Source organism: Calypte anna, chromosome 1 (genome assembly GCF_003957555.1).
Source record: "Calypte anna isolate BGI_N300 chromosome 1, bCalAnn1_v1.p, whole genome shotgun sequence".
Lineage (NCBI taxonomy): Eukaryota > Metazoa > Chordata > Aves > Apodiformes > Trochilidae > Calypte > Calypte anna.
Window position 1 is genome coordinate 1843627 of NC_044244.1, and position 27596 is coordinate 1871222.

A 27596-nucleotide genomic window follows, 5' to 3' on the forward strand; every position below is an offset into this window, starting at 1 on the left:
CAGGCAACTCTCAGCAAGACAAGAGGGCAGGGTCTCAAGTTGTGCCAGGGGAGGCTTAGGTTGGAGATGAGAAAGAATTTCTTTCTGGAGAGGGTGATCAGGCATTGGAATGGGCTGCCCAGGGAAGTAGTGGATTCTCCGTGTCTGGAGATATTTCCAAAGAGCCTGGATGTGGCACTGAGTGCCATGGGCTGGGAAGTGCAGTGGGAGTGGATCAAGGGTTGGACTTGATGATCTCTTGAGGTCCCTTCCAACCCAGCCAATTCTATGATTCTATGATTCACCTCCAGCACAATTAACTACTGCTAACAAGATGATAAATTAACATGGAATTGTAAAGATCTTTCTGGAAAGCTACATATTGAGAAGATATGGTCCCATTTCCATGGCTTCTGTCAGCCAATTGACCCTTTTCTAGTTCCCACTAGAAACCCCCATGCTCTTTTTCCTCCCTTTCAAACTCCTGTTCTGGTCAAACCAACACCCATCCTTCTCCAAATAAACCTTCATCCTCAGAAAGACTTTCTATTTGGTTATTTTCATAATAAATTTATGATATTATTTGCCAAAATTGTGCCAATGCTGCCTCAGCTGCATAATGCAAAGCAGGAAGAAGACAAGCAAGAAATCATTTTTAAGACAAATTAGTAAAGAAGGCTCCAATAATGGAGCTCAGAATGTCCCTTTAGGGCCAAAATACTTAAAGAAACCTGAAATAAAAGGGCTAAGCTACTCCCTACACACCTACAGTATTATACCTACAACGACTGGTTATGCATTCCAGCTTCACAGAATCAGAAAGAACACACTTATAATCAAAACAAGAAATAATTATAAATATTAGTGCATCCTGGTCAACTGCCAGCCTAGGGCAAGACACTAAAACAAAGCCACAAGAGTGTCCTTGTTGCAGGAGTTCATGTCACTAAGCATCAGTGATAGGCAGCAGGGAAAGTGGAAAAAAAGACAGAAAACCAAAATAAAGGACCCTGTAGTTGTCATCCAAAACTGCAGTTAATTAACTGCTGCATAGTCTGGGTAGACCAAAGCTTTGTCTATTTTTTAATTAACAAGATGAGTAAGGAAGCAACTGATGACTTGCTAGCAACTCTCCTTTCTAGAAACTTCAACTTCAATAAATCCTTTATTTCTTAAAGTTATTTAATGTAACTTACTATCTCTCCTCTTATTTTTGGTAAGCATTTTCACTTCCTTCTCATACTAAAATGCCAATTTATCTTTTCTCTGCATCTTTATTACATACTGGCTCCTCACCCCTGTTTATAACCTCCCCTACTCTACAGAAGTTATCTTCCAATATTGTCTCCCTTTTCCAGCTACTATCTTCCTTCCCTCCCAACTCTAATGCCCTCAAAATTCACAAAATTAGGAAAAAATAGCCATGAACTTAAGCTAAGTTTCCACTGAGCAGAGGCACCAGCAAGTTAAGAAGTTTTTAAACATCTCTAACACACTTTACAAACACAACACAGCCAAGACAATCTGTCACTTAATTACTGTCACCTCTGTAAATCACCTTATGGTTACCTGGATGTCTTTTAAAACCCTTGGATGTTTCCTAGACAAGATGAGCCATTTTTCCCTGTGTTTTATTTTTCCCAGAGTCTCATCCACATGGCATTTGTAGGAAAGGGAGATGCATCAGAGAATGAAAAGACCCCTAGAAGGAATTATCCTCATCATAATTCTGGGGGAGGCAGCAAAAAAACCAACAGAATCACTAAGCCAAGGTGCAAGAAGAACAGACTGCTCACAGGCTTGAAGGTGCATCAACATATTTGGAGTTTTGCTGCTTTCCAGCCATAAGCAGGAGAAATTTGCTTGCCAAAACTCAAAGGGTGAGGTGTAAAAGTTGATGGCAGTGTCCCAAGAAAGTTTTGTAGTTTTGAAAGGGAAAATATTATCCTCTTTTCTCCCAGACCTGTTGCCTTCAGCATGCCAAGAAACCCACCTTATTCTCCCTTTCTCCTTGCTGCGTTGCCCTACTCTGTTAGTAGACTTGATGTAAAGGTGACGGTGTAACTCATCAATCAGCACCAAGTGCATGTTCATCTTCTTGCTGTGGAGCTCCAGCCTCAGATCACTCAATCCCTCCACCTGAAGAAGGGGACCTTCCAAGGAATCCACAGCTGAGACCTGAAAGGAAAACACACACAAGGACTTTTCAAGGTCAATTCATTCATCTCTCAGGATTCTGATGAGGGGAACAGCTGAATAAAATGAGGGGTTTATTTTATCCATAAACCCTTTGAAAGCAGAAAATATTGAAGTGGTATTTCTATATTTCCATTCCTAAAAGAAAGCAAAACAACTCACTATATGAAAGGAGTCCAATAACCAAACAACTCAGATTTAACAGTCTTCAAATATTTTGAGAATATGCATAAAACAAGTTAGTTAAAACATAGAGTTAAATAAAAATCAAAGTTTATCACAAAAAGGGAGGATTAGCAAGTAGAGAAGTGGTAGAAAATTGTACTGACAATGATGTTTGATTGCCTTCTTCTCATTACAGAAACACAAACAACCATTATTCCCAATTCTATAAACAAGCAGAAACAAGACTTAAATTTTATTTGCCTCAAGTGATTTCATGACATAGCTGAAAAAGCTTTGGAAGCCTCATCTTCTAGCCCACAGAGCTGCTGTATCATGCAACTACACAATTTAAATAAACACAGTCATCAGATTCATGAAAGCTACTGCTAGCTCAAAAGTACTTTTGACCTCTTAAGAGTGTGGGGTTTTTTCCTTGTTTGAATATTAAGGCTCAAATTAAGAAAAATAACTTTATAGAAGCAACAGAGAAACAGACAGAGATCTATAGATGCAGTAACAAACAGGACAGAGGTAAAATATTTCCTGATGCACTTAGCTGAGGAACCTAATTTGAAATCCATGCATAAAAGCAAGACTTTCAGTTTGCACCTCTCTAATATTTAACAGAGCACTTCCACATTTACTAGGAAAAAAAAAAAAAATATCCAAACCCAAAGGCATCCATCTCATCCAAAATCTCAGTGCTGCTCTTATAAGAAACTAGAAATATGTCCTGGTGTGGACAGGATAAAGGTGATTTTCTGTCTTGTACTTTTCTTTTAGCTAAGTCTCCTTAAATAGTTGCACTTCCTGAAATTAACAGCAAGTTTCTCAGACAGTGTGTGTTTCTAGGATTGATAACACTTGATGTTTATAGTTACTGCTGGAGAATGGTGTGCAGAGCCAAGGACACTGCTCAGCTCTGAGGAAAACTTTTACCCTCCAGAAGGAGTAAAGAGGTCCTACCTGCAGCCCTGCTTTGGGGAGGAACAGACAAGATAGATGCCAGAATTGACCAAACAGAGGATTCCATCCCATACACCTCATACTCAGTATAAATTTGAGGCATCACAAGGGCGGAGCCAGATTTCTGGATTTCCAGATTTCCTGCTTCCCTTCACCCGGCATCCTGGGAGAATTCCATCCCTTCCTCTGCCTCTGCTCCTGATCCATCCCAGCCTGAATCTGTGTGTTCCTGCCTCCAGCTCCCAACTGCTCCTGACCCCAGGATTCCAGCCTGGACTTTCCCAGGGCTGCCCTGCAGCCTCAGTGGGGATGGGAGAGTTCTTGGGGGAGAGTGGGGAGGAGCCTGGGATCAATTTTCCTGTAGATTTGTATAGATTGAGTCATTTTTCCTATTTCTCATTCTTGTTCCATTAAAGCTGTGTAGTTTAGTTCCCAACCCATCAGTCTCTCTCCCTTATTCTCTCTCCTTTCTTTATCAAGGAGGAGAGAGAGATTAATACAGAGGATCTGTTATTTGGTTTAATCGCCGGGCCAGTGTTAAACCGTGACAAAATAGCACAGCATGTTTTGCACAGAGATAAGCACAGATTTCAAACAGCGGGTGGGGGTGGGGGTGGGGAAATCATTCCCTAATAATTGAAGGCAGTATTAGTGAAATAAGACATTTGCTTGCACTTCAGAATTTAAGTTCATATAAACCTGTCAGCTAAACATTAAAAATGAAAAGCAAAGAGATAGAGGAAGCAGCCAGCCAAGCTAAGGTCTGGTCCCTTACTACCAGTAAACAGTAAATATACTGAAGGAATATCCATCAAGAATACATTATTTTGCTTTCCTCCAAGTCAAGAATGACCCCAAAACAGTTTAGGGGCAGCCAGGCTTTTTAAATATGAGCAGTTTCTAAGAGGAAGCTTCACTTTGTCCTTCCCCCTGAACATTTTTGCCAAGAAGTTCCTAACTATAAAATTCTTCTCTCTGTCTGGATGATGAGAGCAGTTTTCAGCAACTTCAGCAGCATTTATGGTTGCCAGCATCTGACACAAAGCTCTGTCCATCCTCTCAGTACCTGTTTGTGAACAATCATGGAACTCTGGCCATAACACATCCCAAACCCACAGATGAAGCACAACCCAGGATTTGCTGCTCCCCAAGAAGCATGGCAGAGTCCATACAAACAGAGAAGGCTCAGCAGCCATGCAGACACAGCTTGGAAACTTTTGGCAGAAGTGGAAGTGCTAATTTTTCTCTTCTTCCTTTGGCAGGTAGAGACATCCCCCAAGTTTCCCAATTCCAAAGACACTTTAACCTCCCCTGAGTCACTTCAGAGTAGTTGTAGGCATTCATCCCTGCCCTGAAAGCTTTCAGCAATTTCACCAAATCAAGAACAAGATCAGGAACAACATTTGTCAAACTGAGAAGCTGAGAGATGAAAATGCAGTGAGGGAAGAACTGGAAGAAGCAAGTAGGAAAATGACATTAAAAAAAAAGTTCCAAGACATTCAGGAGAACTATTAACTAAAAGCAACAAAAATTTAAAGCTTTCCAGTCTGATAACTCAGCTCTGGTTTTATCTTCTAAGTTCCTAAAGAGTCATTCTCAAAATTCATTATTAAGACTAACATACAGCTCCCAGGCATGTCTTAAGAAGCATATGGAGCAGTCAATCATTTATTGTACTTTAAATAAAAAAACAACCAAAGAACCAATAAACCCCAAACCCCACATTGTCAGGCACTGCACTTTCTTCTCAAAAAAACTGCCTTTTTTTTCTTTTTTTGGGGGGGAAGGAGGGGTGTTTGGATTTTTTTAATTGTCTGACACATCATATTTGCAGTCAGATAGGCTGGAAGTTATATCCTTGATAAATGCCACTTTCCCACTGATTAAACTCCACAGGTAAATAACACAGCCAAGTTCTATCACTATGCACTCTCAGAGCTTTTTAACTTAAAGCATCCCCACTCCAGTAAACTCTCACTTAACCACCCATTTCATCTCCAGCATTTCATTTCCCATTACCACCAATTATCAAGACAAAGTGGAAGAGAAAAGCTTTCATGTTCAGAACACTTTGGGTCTGGAAAATAGCTAAAGGTTCAATCCAAGGTCATGGAAGTCAAGGTAAAGTCTCCAAGTGGTTTAGGTGGCAATAAGTAGAAATACCCACATTAAAAACCAAACCAAGCATTTTTTCCTTCTGTGATTTTTACTTATAGGAAAATGATTTTAAGTGTTAGCAACAAGTTTTAAAGCAGCTTGTTTATGATTGTTTATTCATAAAGAGCCCAGATGATATTTCAGAACAATTGGCCTTTTGTGTGCTGGATAACTGACTGCAAAACAGCAGCATAAGAAGCTGAAATGATACAAAGCCTGCAAAGAATGAACAAAATCAAAAATACACTGCAGGAAGATCTAATTTGATTTCTGTTAAGAGAAAAACCTTGACAGGCTTCTGTTTCATCCTAGTATCCTGGGAAAGATCAGTTCTTAAAAGTCATTTTCAGGAAATAACCACATTGTCATCATCGTGGCTTTGTTCTCCAGAAGGAGGGAGATAAAGAGTTACAGAGGGGGATGGAAAAGAAAGGGAAGCAAATAGTGAGAGCAGGAATAATGACACCAGCTCTGTAGACTACATGGAAAGACAAGAAGTGGTTTCCAATTGGTTTTATTTGAAGTCCAAGTATCCTTCTGGGATGGTCAACTATCCAGAGGAAGAGTGAGCACAGCCAGTGCCACGTGGAGTCCAAAAGAAAGGTGAGCACTGACAGCAAGACTAAAAATAAAGACTTAAAATTGAAAAAAACCCAAAACCAGGGACTATGTCAATCATTGGTACAATTTAACACCAAGACCAGAATTTTATGTTCCCACTCAGCTCCTAACACACCATCACTTGAACTGTGGAAGAGACCCAAATGTATGATTAAAATGTTTTCAACTTGGAAGGTCAGAGATTTATTTACTGTTGTGTCATCAACTCATTCAGCTTGGGGCTATCATTCCAACTCCTTTCCCTTAACCTTTTCTCATTTTAAACCCTGACATGCAAAAGGAGCTGGATGAGTGGGAGACAAGCTGCACAAAGCATTAACAGGTCAGAATGCAACACAAATACTGCTCTGAAAAAAAAAAAAAAAAAAAAAAAAAGTCATGATTTCTCCAGTTAGAGAAACTTTATTTAGAAGAAAACTTATTTTTTGTTTCCTACTTATTATTGTAGATGCTGCTTCTCTGCTTAAAGTACAAATCAAGAAGACGATACAATCTGGAATGAAACCAGAATGTTTAAGGTTGAATGTATTTATACTGCTAGCACCATTTCTAAACAGAAAAAGTTTTTTTCATTTTAAAAGGCAACTGCCTCCTTCCCTCTTTTCTAAAATTAGGGATGTTGTATTTAAATGGCACCCATTAATTTTCCATTCATTTATTATAAAGTTATCTGGAGTCCTCAGACAGGCAGAAGCCCTTCACTTCTAGTTATCTGTATCACTTATTAGGATATTAATTTTATTACTTGGAGCAATTAAGATGAGAATATCTTACAAGCTACAACATTTCCACATCAGTTTTAATCTTCTCCGAACATTATAGCAAGTTTGGGTTTTATGGTTTCTTTAGTTTACCAGCAGTGTTTTGAACATTCACTTCAAAAGAAGCAGTGGGGGCAAATTAAACAACTCTCTAGTTGGAATCATGGAATCATAGAATGAGCTGGGTTGGAAGGGACCTCAGAGATCATCAAGTCCAACCCTTGATCCACTCCCACTGCAGTTCCCAGCCCATGGCACTCAGTGCCACATCCAGGCTCTTTGGAAATAGCTCCAGACACGGAGAATCCACTACTTCCCTGGGCAGCCCATTCCAATGCCTGATCACCCTCTCCAGAAAGAAATTCTTTCGAATCTCCAACCTAAACCTCCCCTGGCACAACTTGAGACCCTGCCCTCTCGTCTTGCTGAGAGTTGCCTGGGAAAAGAGCCCAACCCTCCCCTGGCTCCAACCTCCTTTCAGGGAGTTGGAGAGAGTGATGAGGTCTCCCCTGAGCCTCCTCTTCTCCAGCCTCAACACCCCCAGCTCCCTCAGCCTCTCCTCAGAGGATCTGTGCTCCAGTCCCTTCACCAGCCTGGTTGCCTCCTTTGGACCTGCTCCAGCACCTCAATCTCCTTCCTGAGCTGAGGGGCCCAGAACTGGACACAGGACTCAAGCTGTGGCCTCACCAGGGCTGAGCACAGGGGCAGAATCCCTTCCCTGGACCTGCTGGCCACGCTGTTCCTGAGCCAGCCCAGGATGCCATTGGCCTTCTTGGCCACCTGGGCACACTGCTGGCTTCTGTTCAGCTTCCTGGCAATCCAGACTCCAAGGTAGAGAAGTAGTATAAAGGATCCTCTTTTCTACTACTAGAAAAACCCAACTTCTCTGCTATTCACACCTACCAAAAAGTGATCTCAGACACACAACTGCCCCATTCACACAGAGAAATAATTCTTGCAGCTCAGGATGCTGCCATCACTGGCAGCTGTAACAGCAGCAAGCACAGATTTGAGCATTTTCTGACAGAATTCTGGAAGTTGGGAATTAGCATTCTACTGTTGCTAGAATAATACACACTTGGTTTCCAGTTCAACCCCCTGCTCAAAGCAGGGCAAACTTCAACATCAGATCAAGATGTTCAGGGTCTCCAGTCAAGGTTTGGACAACTGCAAGCCTGGAGATTTGCCATCTCTCTGGTCCCTTACTCCTGGTGTTTAATTCCTTCTTGGAGAAGGAATTTACTCCTCCTGTCCAGCTGGTCTCTCCCAAACAAATTGGTAGTGGTTGCCTCTTGTTTGTACACTTCTGGGAGTCACCTTTAACTCTTTCAGATGGCCACAGACAATAAATAAATAAAAAAAAAAACAAACAGAAAGACTTCTCTGCAAGCTGAACAAACCCAGTTATTGTAGCATCTCTTTCTGTGCTTCTAACCCCAGCCACCCTGGACTTGCACCTCTATTTTTCCTTTCCCAAAGGATGCATTTTTCCTGTGGAGGGGACCCCAGAACTGAACCAGTTACTCAGGATGCAGCCTCTCAGTGCAGTCACTCCCCTTGCTCTGCAGGCTACAACTCCCCAGGTGCTGGAAGGGGAGATCCAAGTCATGGGATGAAGTGGGATTTGGCACTGTACTGTGTTATGCAAAAAGGCAGTGAGGGAACCAAACCTTGTTTGTCATTATCCCCAAACCCTGAACTGAGGGTGATATTTGTACACCACTGATTTTTGGTCCTTGCCCTTCTCTCGTGTTGAATCACGAAGATTCAAGGTGCTGTAAAAGATGGAAGAGTGTCCTGGTTTGGGCCAGGATAAAGGGGATTTTCTGGCTTGTCCTTTTGCTTTCAGCTCAGTCTCTTGTCAGGAGCTGCACTTGCTGAAATTCACAGCAAGTTTCTCAGGCAGTGTCTGCTGCTGGGACTGATCCCACTCCATGGTTAGAGTTACTGCTGGAGAATGGGCTGCAGAGCCAAGGACACTGCTCAGCTCTGAGCAACATTTGGCCCTCCAGAAGGAGAAAAGGAGTCAAGAGGTCCCACCTGAAACCCTCCTGTGGGGAGGAACAGACAAGAGAAATGACCAGAATTGACCAAACAGAGGATTCCATCCCATACACCTCATCCTCAAGAGAAATTGGAGGGATCACCAGACTCAAACCCCTTCCTGCTTCCCCTTCTTCCCCTCTCCTCTTTGCTTCAGCATCCTGGGAGGATTCCATCCCTTCCTCTGCCTCTGCTCCTGATCCATCCCAGCCTGAATCTGTGTGTTCCTGCCTCCAGCTCCCAACTGCTCCTGACCCCAGGATTCCAGCCTGGACTTTCCCAGGGCTGCCCTGCAGCCTCAGTGGGGATGGGAGAGTTATTGGGGAAAAGCGGGAAGGAACCTGGGATCAACTTTCCTGTAGATTTGTATAGATTGAGTCATTTTTCCTATTTCTCATTCTTGTTCCATTAAAGCTGTGTAGTTTAGTTCCCAACCCATCAGTCTCTCTCCCTTATTCTCTCTCCTTCCTTTATCAAGGAGGAGAGAGAGATTAATAGAGAGCAGCTGTTATTCGATTTAATTGCCAGGCCAGTGTTAAACTGTGACAAAGAGTATCACATTTCAGAAGATTTTTCCCCCCTTTCTTTTCTTTTAGGCTGCACTTTGCAAGTATTTTCCTGGTTTTAATGCTCCTATGACCTCCTGTGTGCTGTTCATAGAAATGAAGGTCTAATAGATGGAGAACTGTCTGCAGAGGGGAAGAGTTACCACTACAAGACTCTGGTTAAGATTGAGAATGGAGCAGAATTTCCATTGCCTGGAAATGCCTTTTCCAGGCAATCTGAATATTAGACCTGCAGAAGAGAACTATGAGAGGTTCCCTGGTCAAAAAAACCAGCACTTTCAAGCCTCTTTCTTACACCTGGTTTAGTTAAATGAAAATAAAATTAAAATAAGGTGGTGGGGTTTTTTCTGAGAGTGGAATTTTGGGTATGGAGTGGAATTGTGTGTGAATACCTGGACACAAAGATAATCAGAGTTGAGATATCCAGTGGAATTGTGTGTGAATACCTGGACACAAAGATAATCAGAGTTGAGATATCCCCAATGTTTTTCTTTTAGAAGGGGTTGAGGTCCAGAGAGGAGCTACAGCAAGCAAAAATAGCTGAAAGGTGAATCAACAGTTTGGCATTCTTTAAAAAGCTGATTTACCATAAACAAATAATTAAAAAAAAAAATAAACAATCACTTTTTTGTTTTTTCAATTCTGAAAAATCTGTCTCTCCAATTGAAAACCACACTTCAATAAACACAAAATAACTATGTTTAGTTAAACAATAATTAAAATATTGGCCTGGATTAGAACAGAATTTGACTTCAATAACCTAAGTCACTTTTGATGTTAAAATCTCATCTATTTCTACTTATTGCACTTATTATTACCTACAAAGTGGCCATTTAGGAAAAAAAGGATCAATGAAATAAGCCTGGAAAAAAAGAGCTGTGTCTGAGCCAAAAGCTTATAAGTTTACAGAAAATAACCATGGCACCAGAGCCATTATGCAGCTCTTTTAAAGGTCACAGACACTTTACAGGAAGTTTTAATTGCCTTCAAAAGACCATGTAGCTAAACATTTGCCTATCATTACATCCAATTTGAAATGTTTTGATACAGCATTTTGCCACAAACCAGAGCCTGGAGAATTTGCAAGATATTTGTTAAAATTCTTCTTTCTTTCCTAGGCCAAAGTTTTGCAATTTGCTTCCAGCTAAACTTGCACATTCCTTTAAAAGGTTTTTCAATATTACTTTGATTTTCCAAAATCCTAAATAAAATAAGAGAGGAATATTACTATTACTATTATTATTATAGAACTCCATAGTCCTGGAAATCCAAGAGCAGAGATAAAATGAAAGCTTTTAACTAGGTGCCTCTTCAAGGGAGAACAAACAAATAAAAAAGCCCCAAAATAATGGTTGTCCAAACTACAAAACCAAATTATTCCATCTGGAATGCCAGCCTGTTCTGATTCCAGACAATGGAAATGAAAACATCAACAAACAACTCAGAAAGGTTAAAAGAAAACAATGCAGTAGGCCACAATTTGAAGAAAAAAAGACAAATCATACAGGAATGCAGTATGACAAAAGGGGAAAAGCTGAACCTTCTGAATAAAACAGCAAATAAACAGCAGCAAACTAGAAACTTTCAGCTGCCTTGCTGGGTGAATAAAGACAATGCTGACATTTAAAAACTGAATTGATCTCCTCCTTTTACAAGGGACTGGCTTTCAAAAGCTACAGGGAAGGAAAATGACTAACAAAACAGCAGAAATGTGTGGGGCCAAATCTAAACAAGCAGTGCACCAAATTCAATTTGTACCTGACTTTCCTGAGACAAAGATCTCACCTGAAAAGTCTGCTGAAGAAACAGGAACACATTCCTGTGAAGAACCTCAACCATGCTCCAAGAGTTGGGTTTTTGCAACAGGAAGAGGCAGAACTCCTGAAAATGATGCAGTGGGGGCAAAGAATTTACATGGAATAGAATCATAGAATCATAGAATGGGCTGGGTTGGAAGGGACCTCAGAGATCATCAAGTCCAACCCTTGATCCACTCCCACTGCAGTTCCCAGCCCATGGCACTCAGTGCCACATCCAGGCTCTTTGGAAATAGCTCCAGACACGGAGAATCCACTACTTCCCTGGGCAGCCCATTCCAATGTCTGATCACCCTCTCCAGAAAGAAATTCTTTCTCATCTCCAACCTAAACCTCCCCTGGCACAACTTGAGACCCTGCCCTCTTCTCTTGCTGAGAGTTGCCTGGGAAAAGAGCCCAAGCCCCCCCTGGCTCCAACCTCCTTTCAGGGAGTTGCAGAGAGTGATGAGGTCTCCCCTGAGCCTCCTCTTCTCCAGCCTCAACACCCCCAGCTCCCTCAGCCTCTCCTCACAGGATCTGTGCTCCGGTCCCTTCACCAGCCCAGTTGCCTCCTTTGGACCTGCTCCAGCACCTCAATCTCCTTCCTGAGCTGAGGGGCCCAGAACTGGACACAGGACTCAAGCTGTGGCCTCACCAGAACTGAGCACAGGGGCAGAATCCCTTCCCTGGACCTGCTGGCCACACTGTTCCTGATCCAGGCCTAATAAATTTAAGTGTAGGTGCTATATTAGAGAAGTGATCCTCCCAAACCTTCTAACATCACAAATGTATCTAAAGGATGATTGAGACATGATTGAGGGAATTTTCCAGTGGCTCTTTGTGGTTTGGAGTGACTCCTGTACCAATCTATTGCAAGAAATCAGCAGGTACAAGTGGTAGGAGACACTCTTGGAGGGACAGCTCTGAGGGACTGTGGCATTGTGGTGACCCATGCTGGAGCAAGGACACCCTCCAAGGGACTGCAGCTTGTGGGCAACTCAATAAGAGCAGGAAAACTGAAGAACAAAAGTGCTACAGCAGGAACCAACACCCAGCAGACAGAAACCCTTACAGATGACAATGACTTTCTGTCCCACCCATCATCTCAGAGGAACTGTGACACATTAAGCATAAATCAGGGAAAAAATTAGTTGAGAAAAGAGAGGGAAATAAAGGTGCTGGACTTGGGTTGCACCAGAGGAGTGAGAAAACATTTTTATTTACATGATTCTTGATTGTGTTCTCTTTTCTTTCCACCTTGAAACTCAAATCAGAAGTCTGTGTTCACTTGCAGCAAGTTAATTTTCCAAAACCAAGGGGTTTTTGTCTGCAAAATTCCTCTGTTTTTCCCTGGATGATGCAGAGAATCACAGAAGAATCACAGGCTGAGAGAGCTGGGGTTGTTCAGCCTGGAGGAGGCTCCAGGGACATCTTGTAGTGGTCCTCCAGTACCTGAAGAGGCTCCAAGAAAACTGAGGAGAAACTTTGAACTGGAAGAGGTGGGATTTAGATTGGACATTAGGAGGGATTCTTCACTATGAGGATGGTGAGATACAACAGGTTGCCCAAAGAAGCTGTGGCTGCCCCATCCCTGGCAGTGTCTCAGGTCAGGTTGGATGGGGTTTGGAGCATCCTGGGCTGGTGGGAGGTGTCCCTGCCCATGCAGAGGGGTTTGAACTTGAGGATATTTAAGGTCCCTTCCAACCATTCTATGATTCTTTGATTACAGAATGATTACAGCTTGCCAAGGACCTCTGGAGATCATGAGGTCCAGCTTCCTGCTCCAAGCAGGGCCACTAGCCCAGATGGCTTCTAAGGATCTCCAAAAATCACAACTTCCCTGGCACCCAGTTACCCTCACAGGAAAAAACCCACCCTTTGATCTCTAGAGTGAACCTCCTGGGTTTCAGTTTGAGCCCAGTGCCTCTGGTCCCACCACTGAGCACCAAACAGAGCCTGGCTCCAACTCTGCACCCTCCCTTCAGGTATTCATAAACACTGTGAGGATCCCTCTTGAAACTTCTCCCAGCTGAGCAGTCCCCCTCCTCTCTCAGCTTTCACTTGTAGGACAAGATGTACCAGTCCTTTCACCAGCCAACATCCAAAAAGCAGGAGGCTGTTGCCTGCTTTGAGCCTCCAGTGCTGGAAACACATAATGTGTAACAGATTAAGGCTGGTTTTAAACTGCATTCCTGTTTTTTTTAATTAGAAGCTTGACTGAGGCTTGTCAAGAAAGCCTGAATTTCAGGTCACTATTTACCCACTATTTTGGCTGTAAGGTGAATGAAGATGAAGCTCAGAACTTACCTGCTTTGAGTGGGATGTCCAAATAATGGGACACATGGAAAACTGTCATCCAGGCTGCACTTAAGAAATCTGAAGATGGGGAATTGTCTGCTACCAAACTGCCACAGATCAGGGTTCAAGCACAGTGTGTACCCAAGCAAGCAGTGAACATGACTTGTTGAGATGACCTTGAACTTTAAAAACACCCAGGTGGTCCCAAAACAGGGAGCCTTTAGCTGCAAAGTATGGAAATTCTGAAAATCACACGGATCAGAGGTAAAAATCCCTGATTGTCACTGCCTCCTTCCCCTTAATAACAGGAAAAAGAAAATGCACACAGGAGGTGAGGCTTAATGAGAAGCTGTGAAACACTGATGATGAACTGTGCTGTTGATGAACATAGTGGATATTATGATGGAAGAAATTGCTGCTGATTTTGTTCACCTTTAAACAATCTTGTGAGAATTAACAAGCTAGAAGCAAACAAAGAGCTACTGCAGAAATGAGGATGATGATTCCTTTGCAATATTTTCCAAAGAGCTGAGGTGACTCCCTTTCTGGAGACAAATGGATATGCTGAGCAAATGATGCAGAAAGGGGGGGACTGGTGCAGAAGGAGGGACAAGTTTGAAAGATTCTGAGCTCCACAGACAAAAAAAGTGTTCAGGGGGGATGGAAAGAGCTCATCCTGACATGAGCACTCAGTGGGAGATCATTTGGTGGGGGAAGGAGGGGGGAAATGTACATAGAGGAACAGAGTAAAAGGGTTACTTCTTGTCTGTAGGGTTGGTTTGTTTTAAACAGCTCCTTACATCAGGACTCCCACCTGCACAGCCAGCAACATTACTGCTTCAAGAGGAGGCAACAAGCAGCCAGCACATTGCACAGTGCCCAAGAGCCAGAAAGTGCATCTGATGGCAACACAATTCTTCTTTAATACCTTCACAGAGTAGAGGACTTTTTTCCAGATAATCAAATTCCACCAAGCCAAACTCCCTAATTTTGCTTTCTAAATCAACCATCCCATCCAGTTTTACCCCCTTTTTTTTTTTTTTTTATTACCAGTGACAGGTAGGATGGAAGTCTCTTCGACTGCCCAACTGTTTCTCTCACACTACAGTGTGGGTTTAATTATCACAGAATGGTTTGGGTTGGAAGGGACCTTAGGGATCACCTCCTTCCAACCCCCTTGCATGGGCAGGGACACCTCTCATCCAGCCCAGGTTGCTCCAAGCCTCATCCAACCTGGACTGGAACACCTCCAGGGAGGGGGCAGCCACAACTCTGGAATGACTGGTTTGTAGTTCCCTTGGTTTTCTTTACTCCTTTTTAGTAGAGGTTATATTTCCCCTTTCCCAATTTATGGGAGCTTTTACAGACTGCCAAATCCTCAAACCTGATGGCTAGTGGCCCAGAAGCTTCAGCCAGTTCCTCCAGGGCCCATGGATGTATTTCATCAGGCTGTAGGGTCCTGTGCACTTTTAAGTTCTTTAACTGTTCTCTAACCAGCACTTACTCTGGATGGTTCTTCACTCTCCCAGATTCAAGATGAAGTGATACAAATGTAAATGGCTCAGAGAATAAAGCCCATAGCAGGCCTTTAAAGTTAAAAATACAAACACCACCAGTGGCAAAAGAAATATTAACTTTAAGGTATGAAATACTACCAGGTTTGTGAATTAAAAAGGAAGCAAATGTAAACTCAACCACAAAACTCTTAAGCTGTTCAGAGCACACTTCCAAGAAAGGAAACATCATTAAATGACAGGAGCAGTTGCCTTGAGCAAAGAATTTCTCATCACTGCATCTACATTAAATTCAGGAAAGCTTAAATGTAATATTCAGAAATGCCCATTCCCAAAAGCATCTATCAAAACACTGCAGATGCTTCTCCCTTTCATAGAATCATAGAATTATGGAATTGGCTGGGTTGGAAGGGACCTCAGAGATCATCAAGTCCAACCCTTGATCCACTCCCACTGCAGTTCCCAGCCCATGGCACTCAGTGCCACATCCAGGCTCTTTGGAAAGATCTCCAGACACGGAGAATCCACTACTTCCCTGGGCAGCCCATTCCAATGCCTGATCACCCTCTCCACAAAGAAATTCTTTCTCATCTCCAACCTAAACCTCCCCTGGCACAACTTGAGACCTTTTGTGCCCTCTTGTCTTGCTGAGAGTTGCCTGGGAAAAGAGCCCAACCCCCCCCTGGCTCCAACCTCCTTTCAGGGAGTTGGAGAGAGTGATGAGGTCTCCCCTGAGCCTCCTCTTCTCCAGCCTCAACACCCCCAACTCCCTCAGCCTCTCCTCAGAGGATCTGTGCTCCAGACCCTTCACCAGCCCAGTTGCCTCCTTTGGACCTGCTCCAGCACCTCAATCTCCTGCCTGAGCTGAGGGGCCCAGAACTGAACACAGGACTCAAGCTGTGGCCTCACCAGAGCTGAGCACAGGGGCAGAATCCCTTCCCTGGACCTGCTGGCCACGCTCTTCCTGAGCCAGCCCAGGATGCCCTTGGCCTTCTTGGCCACCTGGGCACACTGCTGGCTCATGTTCAGCTTCCTGTCACTTTTCATTCAGAAGTGTCTGGTTGTGGAGCTGTGGCTTCCTTTCACCAGAAAAAGATGCTAAGACACCTCTAGTCCACCCTCATTACAGCATGTTTTCTTATTTAATAAACTTTCATCAGCTTAAATGAATGATTGTTATTAGCAGAGCTAAAGAGTCCCAGAATAATACCCCAGAGGTATCAATGCTTGTTGGTGCATTCACCAAGAGCAGAGGGGCTGAGGTCAAGCAGATGTCAATGCAAATGAAGCAGGATCAGGTGCTGAGAGTTTAATGCAATAGACTGACTCAGATAATGGAAATTACAGGGTAAAAAGAATGAGATGAAGTTATTGATAAGCATAGTGAGGGGAAAAAAATATCTAAGGGGTTTCAAAGGCAAAGAAAGTCCCCACATTCTTCTGTCCTGAAAGCTAGCCTAGCAAGAATATTTCCAAATATAAAGAGATTAGAAAACAGAATTTAAAGAGAAAAAAAAACAACAAAAGATCCAGAAAAGAAGTGGGAAAAGTTCTATCAATAGGTAGCACCAATATGTCTCATATCAGGAACATAGGAGTATTCAATTAAGCTCAAGTAAATACGTTTTACAATGTTCTTGAAGGCAGAAAAATACTAATAAATCCTAGCAGCTGAGGAAAGATTTAGTATTTCAAATAAATGAGCAGACAGAACAAGCCCATGACTTCCATGTTTGTGTGAATCAGCAGAACACATCCCACACATCCATCAACTTCATTATAACAAAGCTGCCTCTTTCCTCCTATCCATACATCCAACAGAAATCACAAGGCTTGACAATCATTAAAAACTAAGAGAAAACAGTTCCTTTAAGCATAAACACACACCTCAGTAGGTAACCTGAAATGAGACACCTGAATCCTTGAGATCCCAGCTTCTCAAGTCCATTTTCTGAAAGGCTTCTTTGTAATCAGTGAAGTCAACAAAGACAAGACAAAATGTTAGCTGGGGCAAAACTGAGAAGTATTGGGAAAATATTATTGCAATTCAGAAGAATTTCAGGAAGGGCCAAAACTGAAACTTTGTAATAGAAGCATTTCTAGAGCATCCCAAAGCAATAGAAGTCTCTAATTTCCACTTATGGCATTAAATCCAAAATTCAAAACTGTTTCACAGCAGTACCTGAATCCCAGCTCTACAAAAAAGAAACCCAGAAACAAAATGAAAACCTGTTTGTATTGATTTTCATTGCTCCAGCTGAACAGCAGATAGTAAATAAAATAAATACCAAGAACTGTGTTGCAATATTTTCATTAATTTCATTTTTCTAGAGTATTTAGAGCCCAAGAAGTCTGCTCACTACACAATACTTTTAATTGACAGAGTCTCCTTGTACTATACTGAGGAAACCAAGGGGCAGCAGTTACATTCAAGTAACATTCAAACTCTCCAAGTTGTCCAAGACAACAACCATCTCATGTTTTTTGCCAAGATCACTCCAAATGCCTTTGTAGAGGTTAAACTACCAGAAGTGCATAGGAAAGCAGGAAACACTTCTTGTGTAGGACACATTGGTTATGGCCCAAGCAAGAGATCAAACATGCAGGTGTGGGCTCAGAGCAGCATCACCTTTGCTCCTGAGGAGACATTTCAATCTTTTAACCTCATTTGGCTCCTACTTCCCACAGCACCTTAGGCTGCTTGTCCTCATCCACTGTTCTCCAAAATATCTTATTTCCTACCTTTTCTCTATTTAAAGAGCTGTGGAGGCTGGAGAAGAGAAGGCTGAGAGGGGATCTGCTGAATGTCCATCAATATAGCTGAGGGGTGGGGGGCAAGAGGAAGGGGCCAATCTCTTTTTGGGGGTGGCCAGGGAGAGGCCAAGGAAGAATGGGTTGAAGGGAGAAGAGAGGAAGTTGCAGCTCAGCATGAGGAGAAACTTGGTGAGGGTGAGGCTGAGGGAGCCCTGGCCCAGGCTGCCCAGAGAGGTTGTGGAGTCTCCTTCTCTGGAGCCTTTCCAAACCCCCCTGGCTGTGTTCCTGTGTGGGCTGCCCTGGGGGATCCTGCTGGGGCAGGGGGGGGGTTGTACTGAGGCATCTCCAGACCTCCCTTCCCACCCCAAACATTCTATATTCCTGTGTTTTTTTGGGAAGATTTTGTGTGAAGGACATGGTTCACACCATGCTTGGGGAAATCACTATTGTGTCCTGGTATAGTCCCATTGTCTTCCTCATCTCATTTTATTTTACTCTTCATGTGCAAGTAAGTCCTGCCCAGAAGCTTTTGCTTCGAGTGCTTCTAGAATATCTGGTGATATTCTTAACATCAGGGAAGGTCTGGATGTGGTCAGAGGGGGATCCTGCCCTGGGGGATCCTGCTGGGGCAGGGGGGTTGCACTGGGACATCTCTGGAGCTCCCTTCCCACCCCAAACATTCTCTGATTCTGATTTCCTTCTCCTGTACCACCTCTCTTATGACTGCCTCAGTAGTTTTATGGACATTTTTGCACAGCCATTCCATTTATTACAAGATCTTCAACTTGGGACTATGTTCTCAGCCCAGTCATTGTGTAAAGCCCTGTAGTTAAAAAAAAGCCCCATTTTTTTAAATCAAATCTTTTGGCAGACAGACAATGGAGCTGTTCAGCATCTCTATTTAGACTCATATCCCTGACAGAAAGGTTAGATCTCAAAACAAAGTAATGCTCTTCAAAAAATTAACCCAATCCTCATCTTACAGTCCATGGAGCTGAGAGCAAAAATCAATTTAATGCATCATAAGGACGCAAGTGGTGAACTTGCTTTAAACTATGCTACATCAGCACAACTGAAAACAACCTAATTTACCTGCAAACCAATTTCCTCTCCTGTACAGCTGGATGCCACACCAAATACATTTAATTGAATGCAACAACAATAACAGCCACAGGCTCGACTCTAGAAGCTGAGCAAACTGGCAGCAATGCAAATTTACAGTCAAAAAGCAGCCAGCTCTGAGAAAAGCCTGATGCTATTATTCACCTCAGAAAGAGGAGGTGAAATATGTTATTATATCCCCAATCTAAGGAAACTGAAATAGAAGTCTTTACCCTTGAAAAAGAAAGAAAGTAGGAGCATTCCTTGGTCTACTTCTTGAGAAACAAATTACTGCCACTTCAGCTTCCTATTTTTTTGGACAAAGCCAGAACAAGGTGCTCATGAGTAAAACACATCTACCTATGCTCCTACACAAGTGTAAAGTTAAACTTAACTGCAGACTAATCATAAGGCTTCACATGTCCTCCTTTCCACCTTAATTTTTCCTTCTTGCTGTCCTAACAAAAAAACTTCCAACTGAAAAAGCCATTATCCTCATTGCTATCCTATGGATATATTTCTGTAGTTTCATGGTGTTGTTACCTGACACAATCCCACCCCAAAGGAACAGCACTCACACACTAAAGAATCAGATTCAAAGTGTTTCATGGTCTATTGGAATTGAAAGATTTTTTAAAACTCTGTATACTTTGACAAATTCATACTTTAAAAAAAAAGCATCTACAGAAATTGCAAATAACCAAAATGTGTTTGATCCTAAACAGGAGTTCCACCTGTTCCCAGACCCTCTAGATTTCTCCAAATTCACACAATTCTTCATATTCTCACAGTTCAAAGGAGGATGGAACCAGGTTCAAAAGAACTCAAACTGTCTAAGGTGCAGTTACAGAAGAACAAGTGTGTTCATCTCAGCTTTGCTCACCCAAGTGATGCTGGAGGAATACAGAAGATGAGTACAGAATACCTGAAGCTCATCTCTACTACTTTAGATGAATAGAGAAAATAAAAAGCTGCCACTTAAAATTTTTAACTTCATACAAATGTAAGCTGTCACAAAATACCTCTGCATTGTGTTCATCCTCCTGGGAAAAGCTGCCATTCTTTTATTAACAAATCTACCCAGATTTACTCAGTCATTGCACATTAGAACCAGCAGCTGAAGAGTTTTGAGTGATAATGAAACCTGTAACAAGCCATCTTCAGCCATCTTCCCCAAACAATAAGGGAATTAAAATTTCCATTTAAATGCAGAGGTCTGAAACATGCTTCAGTGGCAAAATTACTTCAATTAATGTGAGTGGAATACAAAGACCAGACTGCAGAAATGCAAGGCAGCAACCAGAAATTATGTCATTAGAGTGCTTGCATCAACTTAACACAGTGTCTGCAAAGGTCTAATTTCCACTGTATGTATCACAAGGCTACAGGCAACACTATTAATCACTGCTCCAATTTCCATGTGAGGGATACAAGCTCCTTGTCAGATCACTGGGTTTTTTTTTTCTAAGCCACAAGCATCTGTTTACTAGGAGGAATGAAACAAAAGGACAGATCTATAGCCACTCAGCATCCCTGGCAGTTTAGTAATTATTTTACATAATATTCATATCATATAAAAGGAGAAAGGAATTATCCTGCAGTGAGTGATTACAACAGGCTTGCAGGGGCAGTATTAACAGAAAATGGCAAAAGCCATTGAGCCTACAGTGATTTTTGTCCATGAAAAAGCTCTAAATGCAGTCACTAAATGCAGGTTACTATTTCTTTATTACAAGTCCACTTCTCTTCAAATGATAATTGCAAATCTCAATGGACAGCTGAAAGTGTGTGCTCAGTGTTCACTTGAGGCTTATCTGCATTACTGACATTAAAAAAAATTAAAATCCAACAGCTGCTTTTTATGTCATTACCGTTTGATTCCTTAGAAAATATAATATATGCTGGGAAATAAAAACAACCAACAAAGAGGATGGTGAACTACAGAAGTCCTTGGTTTAGTGAAATCTAATATTAGGTGTCTCTCCTGGCCTCGGGCAGCCTCACCTACACACACAGGGAGAGTGTGGATGTATAGAAGTATAAACTGCAGACACAATATATTGCAAGCAAATGAGATATCACAAATAGAATCATAGAATCCTAGAATTGGCTGGGTTGGAAGAGACCTCAGAGATCATCAAGTCCAACCCTTGATCCACTCCCACTGCAGTTCCCAGCCCATGGCACTCAGTGCCACATCCAGGCTCTTTGGAAATAGCTCCAGACACGGAGAATCCACTACTTCCCTGGGCAGCCCATTCCAATGCCTGATCACCCTCTCCAGAAAGAAATTCTTTCTAATCTCCAACCTAAACCTCCCCTGGCACAACTTGAGACCCTGCCCTCTTGTCTTGCTGAGAGTTGCCTGGGAAAAGAGACCAACCCCCCCCCTGGCTCCAACCTCCTTTCAGGGAGTTGCAGAGAGTGATGAGGTCTCCCCTGAGCCTCCTCTTCTCCAGCCTCAACACCCCCAGCTCCCTCAGCCTCTCCTCAGAGGATCTGTGCTCCAGTCCCTTCACCAGCCCAGTTGCCTCCTTTGGACCTGCTCCAGCACCTCAATCTCCTTCCTGAGCTGAGATTGCAAACCATTTCTAAAAAACATTAGATGACAAGTTCTAAGCATTCTTTTTATTTCTTATACTTCTCATCTTGTATTCCAGACAGAAAATTATTTATTTTTATGGATTTCCTTCTGAAAATAATTTAAATAAAAACAAGCATATTCAAAGAAGTCAAAGAAGTCCATTAACAAAAGAAAGCATCAATTGATTAACCTTTCAGTTGACACTGATGCTAACTCTGAATACTGTGCTTTCCCCCCACTATACCAAAATCTTGAATTTTTATCTTCTACTTCATCTCTCATAACTGAAAAGACCACACTCCAACTTTCTACATCAAAAACCTAAAAAAAAACCACCTTTGGGAAAACCTGACTTCATTCTTCTCATAGACACTGCCTCAAGTCATGGCCTTGCTGATCTGTTTTCAGGAACTTTAATAGGTTTAACCTAACATTTTATCAAGTATCATAGAAACTGCACTTCACATTATACTACAGAAATGGATCCATTACCCATCCCAGACAAGTAACAATACTGTGGGAAAGGTGTAAGACCTTTCACACTAAAAAGTTAGTTATTAAAAAGTTTAGTTCATACTAAAAAGACAGTGAGACTCGAAGGAAAATAAGAAGAGTTCCTGGAAGATGGTTTTAGAAAGGAAGAATAGAAAAATGAGTGCACCAAGTGTGGCAGAAAACAGAATGTGAGCACCAGAAAACAGGAAGGTGACAGCAGAGTGAAATCAGAGAAGAGGATGTGACAGCCACAACCAAAATCCAGGTAGAGTTACACACCCCATCAGAGACAGGGATGAGGAAACTGACAACAAACAGTTGAAAAATGTTTCAGAGGGAAATGGTAGGTTTTAGAGATTTCTGTTCATGATAAAATGAGATAAAACAGAAAGAAGGAAATTAAAATTTGAAGCTGGGCTGTAGAATATGAGTTGACAACACTAAAATTTCCAGCTCTTCATTCATTTATAGTGACTTATTAAAAAAAAAAAGAGGCTCAGATAAGAGTAACAAAAAGAACAGCAAATTTCCAAAAACAGTAACAGAAGAAAGCAATGAAAATATTTCCTTAAAGGCATTCTCTGGCAAGCACAAAGAATATGAACAGATATATTTTTGTCTTCATTTCTGCATCCTTTAGAGCTTCAGGTTGGAAAGGACTTCCACAGAACGTGTAAACCCTCTCCCTGTTCAAGCACTAGGTCCCCTAGTGGCAGCTGTCCAGGTCTCCATCCAGTCTAGTTTTGAATTTTTTCCACAGACTGAGAACCCAAAACCATTCCAGGCAAACTGTGCAACCACCCTTACATTAAAGGAAAGCCATTCAGACCTGATTTCTTAAATCCCAATCTGTGCCCATTGCCTCTGCTGTTGCTGAGCCCAGCTCTGTTTTCTCTGCACTCTCCCATCAGACATTTAGAACCCTGAGGATTCTGTTCTTGGAATCAGTCCCAGATCTCTGTTTCTCCATAGAGAGAAGATCCTCCTGTCCCTTAACAACCTCTGTGATCCTTCACAACACTTCATCTCTTCCTTCTACTGAAAAGCCTAAAACTGGACTCCATATTCCAGGGCTGAGCAGAGGGAAAGGACCATCTCTCCCTTTTAACATTTTAAATACTGGTAGAAAACAGTTCCAGTAAGGAAAGGACTGGAAACTGGTGAGGACATTCTTGTTAAGTTCAGAAACAAGAGAAAGAGCAGGGATTATGCTTAGAGAATCACAGACTGGTTTTGGTTGGATGGGACCTTCAAGATCTGGTTCCAAGCCTCCTACAAAGGCAGGGACACCTCCCACCAGCCCAGGTTGCTCCAAGCCCCATCCAACCTGGCCTGATAAAAAGAAACTTCTACTTCCACCACAAGACTGGAATTGAAAGTTATGCTTATAAAAGAGCTGAAAGTTAGAAGGAAAAGTATTTGTAAGGAGGGAAAAACAGATTAAAAAAAAGAGCTGGAAATAAGTAGAAGGATTAAGAGTCCTGGTAAAATATCTAGAGGAGAACAATGAGAGGTAAACACCTAAATAGTGAAAGATGGTTTCTCCTCAGAATAATGACCCAAGCTGTAAGAGTGTTTCGGGAAATGAAGCAGGAGAGAAATAGCTAATTTCTTCCATAAAAATAAGATAGATATTATAGTCAGGTGTCTGGGAAATTCATTTTAATACAAAGCACCAGGTTGCAAAAGCAGAAGGAAATCCTATGTGCAGATTAAATGGGTTAAAAAACTAAATTGTTAGAGAAAGCATCAGGATCAGGACAACAGGTAAAGACAGCTCTGAAAGATGAGAAACAATCAAAGAGGATGGGAGACTGTGACCTTAAGTGCAAGCAGAAAGGCTCAGAAGCAAACCAAAGGGAAAATAAGAGGACAAGGAAGCAGCAAATGACAGAAGAAGAAGCTAAGCAGGTAAAAAGCAGCACAGAAGGCAGATCTGTCCTGCAGGTGACCAACGTGTTTCTGGTAGATCCTGGCCCAGCTCTAGGTACCACATCTTACCAGCATGTCTGTGGCATTGAGATAATCCTTGCTGGCCATGCACTGCTAAAGCTTCTGAGGCACTTGCTTGATGTTGATGAGAAACAGTCAAAGAGGATGGGAGACTGTGACCTTAAGTGCAAGAGAAAGGCTCAGAAGCAAACCAAATGGAAAAGAAGAGTACAAGGAAGCAGTAAATGACAGAAGAAGAAACTAAGCAGGTAAAAAGCAGCACAGAAGGCAGATCTGTCCTGCAGGTGAGCACTCAGATGACCAACGTGTTTCTGGTAGATCCTGACCCAGCTCTAGGTACCACATCTTACCAGCATGTCTGTGGCATTGAGATAATCCTTGCTGGCCATGCACTGCTAAAGCTTCTGAGGCACTTGCTTGATGTTGATGAGAAACAATCAAGGAAGATGGGAGACTGTGACCTTAAGTGCAGTCAGCAAGGCTCAGAAGCAAACCAAATGGAAAAGAAGAGTACAAGAAAGCAGCAAATGACAGAAGAAGAAACTAAGCAGGTAAAAAGCAGCACAGAAGGCAGACCTGTCCTGCAGGTGACCAATGTGTTTCTGGTAGATCCTGGCCCAGCTCTAGGTACCACATCTTACCAGCATGTCTGTGGCATTGAGATAATCCTTGCTGGCCATGCACTGCTCCAGCTTCTGAGGCACTTGCTTGATGTTCTCTATCTCATCCAGCAAATTCAGGACATGTTTGTGCTCAATCCCCTCAATCCACAGCTTGCGCAGCTCATCCCTCTTGCAGTGCAGCAGCATCTTGCACGACAGCAGATTCTCCTTCACCTACAAGCAACATGTCAAAGGATTAATTAAACCTTTTTAATTAAAGCCTGTAAGCAGCTCTTCTAACACAGATCAGCCCTTCCCCACGTTTACTTTATTAGGAATTCCAAAAATAACAGGGCTAGAACCAAATCCAAGTTCCTGAAATTTTCTGGTTCTTCCTTTGGCTGAAGGGAAACTGCTTGCAGAGCCAAATGTTTTCTAGCACAAGTTTTGTGGCACTGTTGAAAATTTAACTGAGGTATCACAACGTGAACAAATGCAGCAGGATCCTATTAACATGACTGAAGGCTTATTTGCACGTTTTCCAAAATTCAATTCAGTATTTTGGCATACAGCAAGAATCCAATTTTCAGTGAAAGCAAATAAGCTACCACTAATTTTTTCTGCTGTAAACATTTTCCATCTGCCTATTAAATCTTTTGGCACGTCTCCTCCTTTCTTGAAGTTTGGTGTCCATTTCTTGCAAGCTGACTGTTTAAGAGTAGAAAAACATTCTTTCAATACCTTGAGCAACACCTTTTTTTAAGAGATAAGGTGTCACTGGGACAAACAGCACTTCAGATACAGTTCAATTCATCATTTCCATTATTAATCAAGGCCATTACATCACCCAAAGAAACACCATAGTGTTTGGCATTTAGTTTGTTTTCAAGCCTCATGCCATCCTCTTTAAGTGTCAAAATCTCTACTACTCTTTTTCCCTTTTTGAGATAGTTTTTCTTCTCTATTCTTGCTGTCCAAACACACAGCCTGCATTCCCCACTTTCGGGTTCCCCCCATGGCCTCTGGTAAGGTCAGTTGAACCCAGCTCTTCTTGCCTAATGCAAATCAATAACACATATTAAAATGGGGAAGCAATTAACAACTCAACTTCACACATTGCTTTCACACTATTCTTGCTGCTGTGGTAAATTATGAATACTTAGGGTCCAACCTTTTCCCTGGCTGAATTCTCACTGAATTACACATGAAGGAGACTCAGAAAGAGGCCTTTCAATTTATTTTTCAATAATGAGCCTTCAAAGCACTCCAGAAATCCCACTTCAGCTGCACATTCTCCTACCTTGCCTGTGTAAAGGCAGTTTGAAAAAAAATACATTCAACACACACAGACCCAAAACCAGACAATGAGTAAATATCATTAGCAACATAAGTCACCCTCTATCCAGAGTAAGACATCCATACAATAACATCACCTTCCAAAATATCCTTCTGAAAAAGGTAACATAGAAAACAAACTTCAGCCAACAGAAGAGCTAACCTAAAAGTACCACAACTTGCTGCAAAAGCAGAGGCAGGCTAAAATGCTTACAGATTTCATTTCAGATTTATCATAAAATCATAGAATCATAGAATTAGCCGGGTTGGAAGGGACCTCAGAGATCATCTAGTCCAACCCTTGACCCACCGGAGCAGTTGCTAGACCATGGCACTGAGTGCCACATCCAGTCTTTTTTTAAATGTCTCCAGGGACGGAGAATCTACCACCTCACCGGGCAGTCCATTCCATAGCCTGATCACCCTCTCCCTGAAGAAATTCTTTCTAATATCTAACCTAAACCTCCCCTGGCACAACTTAAGACTGTGTCCTCTTGTCTGGTTGAAGGTCGTCTGTGAAAAGAGTCCAGTTCCCACCTCGCTACAGCCTCCTTTCAGGTAGTTGTAGACAGCAATGAGGTCTCCCCTGAGCCTCCTCTTCTTCAGGCTGAACAGCCCCAGCTCTCTCAGCCTCTCCTCATAGGGCCTGTGCTCGAGTCCCTTCACCAGCCTGGTTGCCCTCCTTTGGACCTGTTCCAGGACCTCTACATCCTTCTTAAACTGAGGGGCCCAGAACTGGACACAGTACTCGAGGTGTGGCCTAACCAGCGCTGAGTACAGGGGAAGAATCACTTCCCTGGACCTGCTGGCCACGCTGTTCCTGAGCCAGCCCAGGATGCCATTGGCCTTCTTGGCCACCTGGGCACACTGCTGGCTCATGTTCAGTTTCTTGTCAATCCAGACTCCCAGGTCCCTTTCTGCCACTCTGTGCCCAGCCTGGAGCTCCCCATGGGGTTGTTGTGGCCAAAGTGCAGGACCCGGCCCTTGGAATGTTGAACCTCATCCCGTTGGAATCAGCCCAACTCTCCAGTCTGTCCAGGTCCCTCTGCAGAGCCCTCCTGCCTTTGAGTTGGTCCACACTTCCTCCCAGCTTGGTGTCATCTGCAAATTTGCTGATGATGGACTCAATCCCTTCGTCTAAGTCGTCGATAAAGATATTAAACAGAACTGGGCCCAATTCAGCATCTTAATTTAAAATGTTTCACTGATCCAACACACCATCATCAGGGGACTGGTGTTTCATAGAGCCAAATTATTTCTGCAAAACAAAAAAAAAGGAATCTCCCAAAACATTCCTATTCCTGCACTGACAAGATCAACTCTATCTACACTTGGGAACAGAGCAAAGAATGAGCAGCAAGTCTTTAAGAAAAAGACCTCCCCTTGGTAGGTCAAATGGTTTCTAATTTATAATTCAGTTTCAGAGTGGTAACACCTCTAAAGCTGGCTTCAAAAATGAAAGCTTTCCAAACAAGAATTCATAGAAGAATTGAGTAAAAAAAGATGGATACAGAGAAGGATCTGGACAATCTCTCACTTCCACAATTTGTAATGCAAGTAAATGACTGTGTGATCATCCACCTTTCACAGGAGGGCAACATCAAAAGAAAATCTGCTCATTTCATACAGATTGATGACAAACCAGATCTGGGGTTTTCCATGAGATTAGGTCAAAGCTACTCAAATACATATTGAGCAAAATTAATCAGA

At 42.4% G+C, this 27596-nt stretch overlaps 1 protein-coding gene across 2 annotated transcripts in view; it reads right to left on the reverse strand.

Annotated features, from left to right (window-relative positions):
• The window catches only part of EXOC4 (exocyst complex component 4), a 445477-nt gene that overhangs the window by 393501 nt on the left and 24380 nt on the right, over positions 1-27596 (reverse strand). The window contains exons 3-4 of one of the 2 annotated variants that reach the window (XM_030457542.1): positions 24591-24785; positions 1973-2157 (exon numbers count right to left, since the gene is read on the reverse strand). In XM_030457542.1, the coding sequence (XP_030313402.1) occupies positions 1973-2157; positions 24591-24785 (380 nt within the window). Of the gene's footprint in view, positions 1-1972; positions 2158-23997; positions 24073-24590; positions 24786-27596 lie in introns of those variants that run through there. The other variant, XM_030457550.1, reaches the window with a different exon arrangement.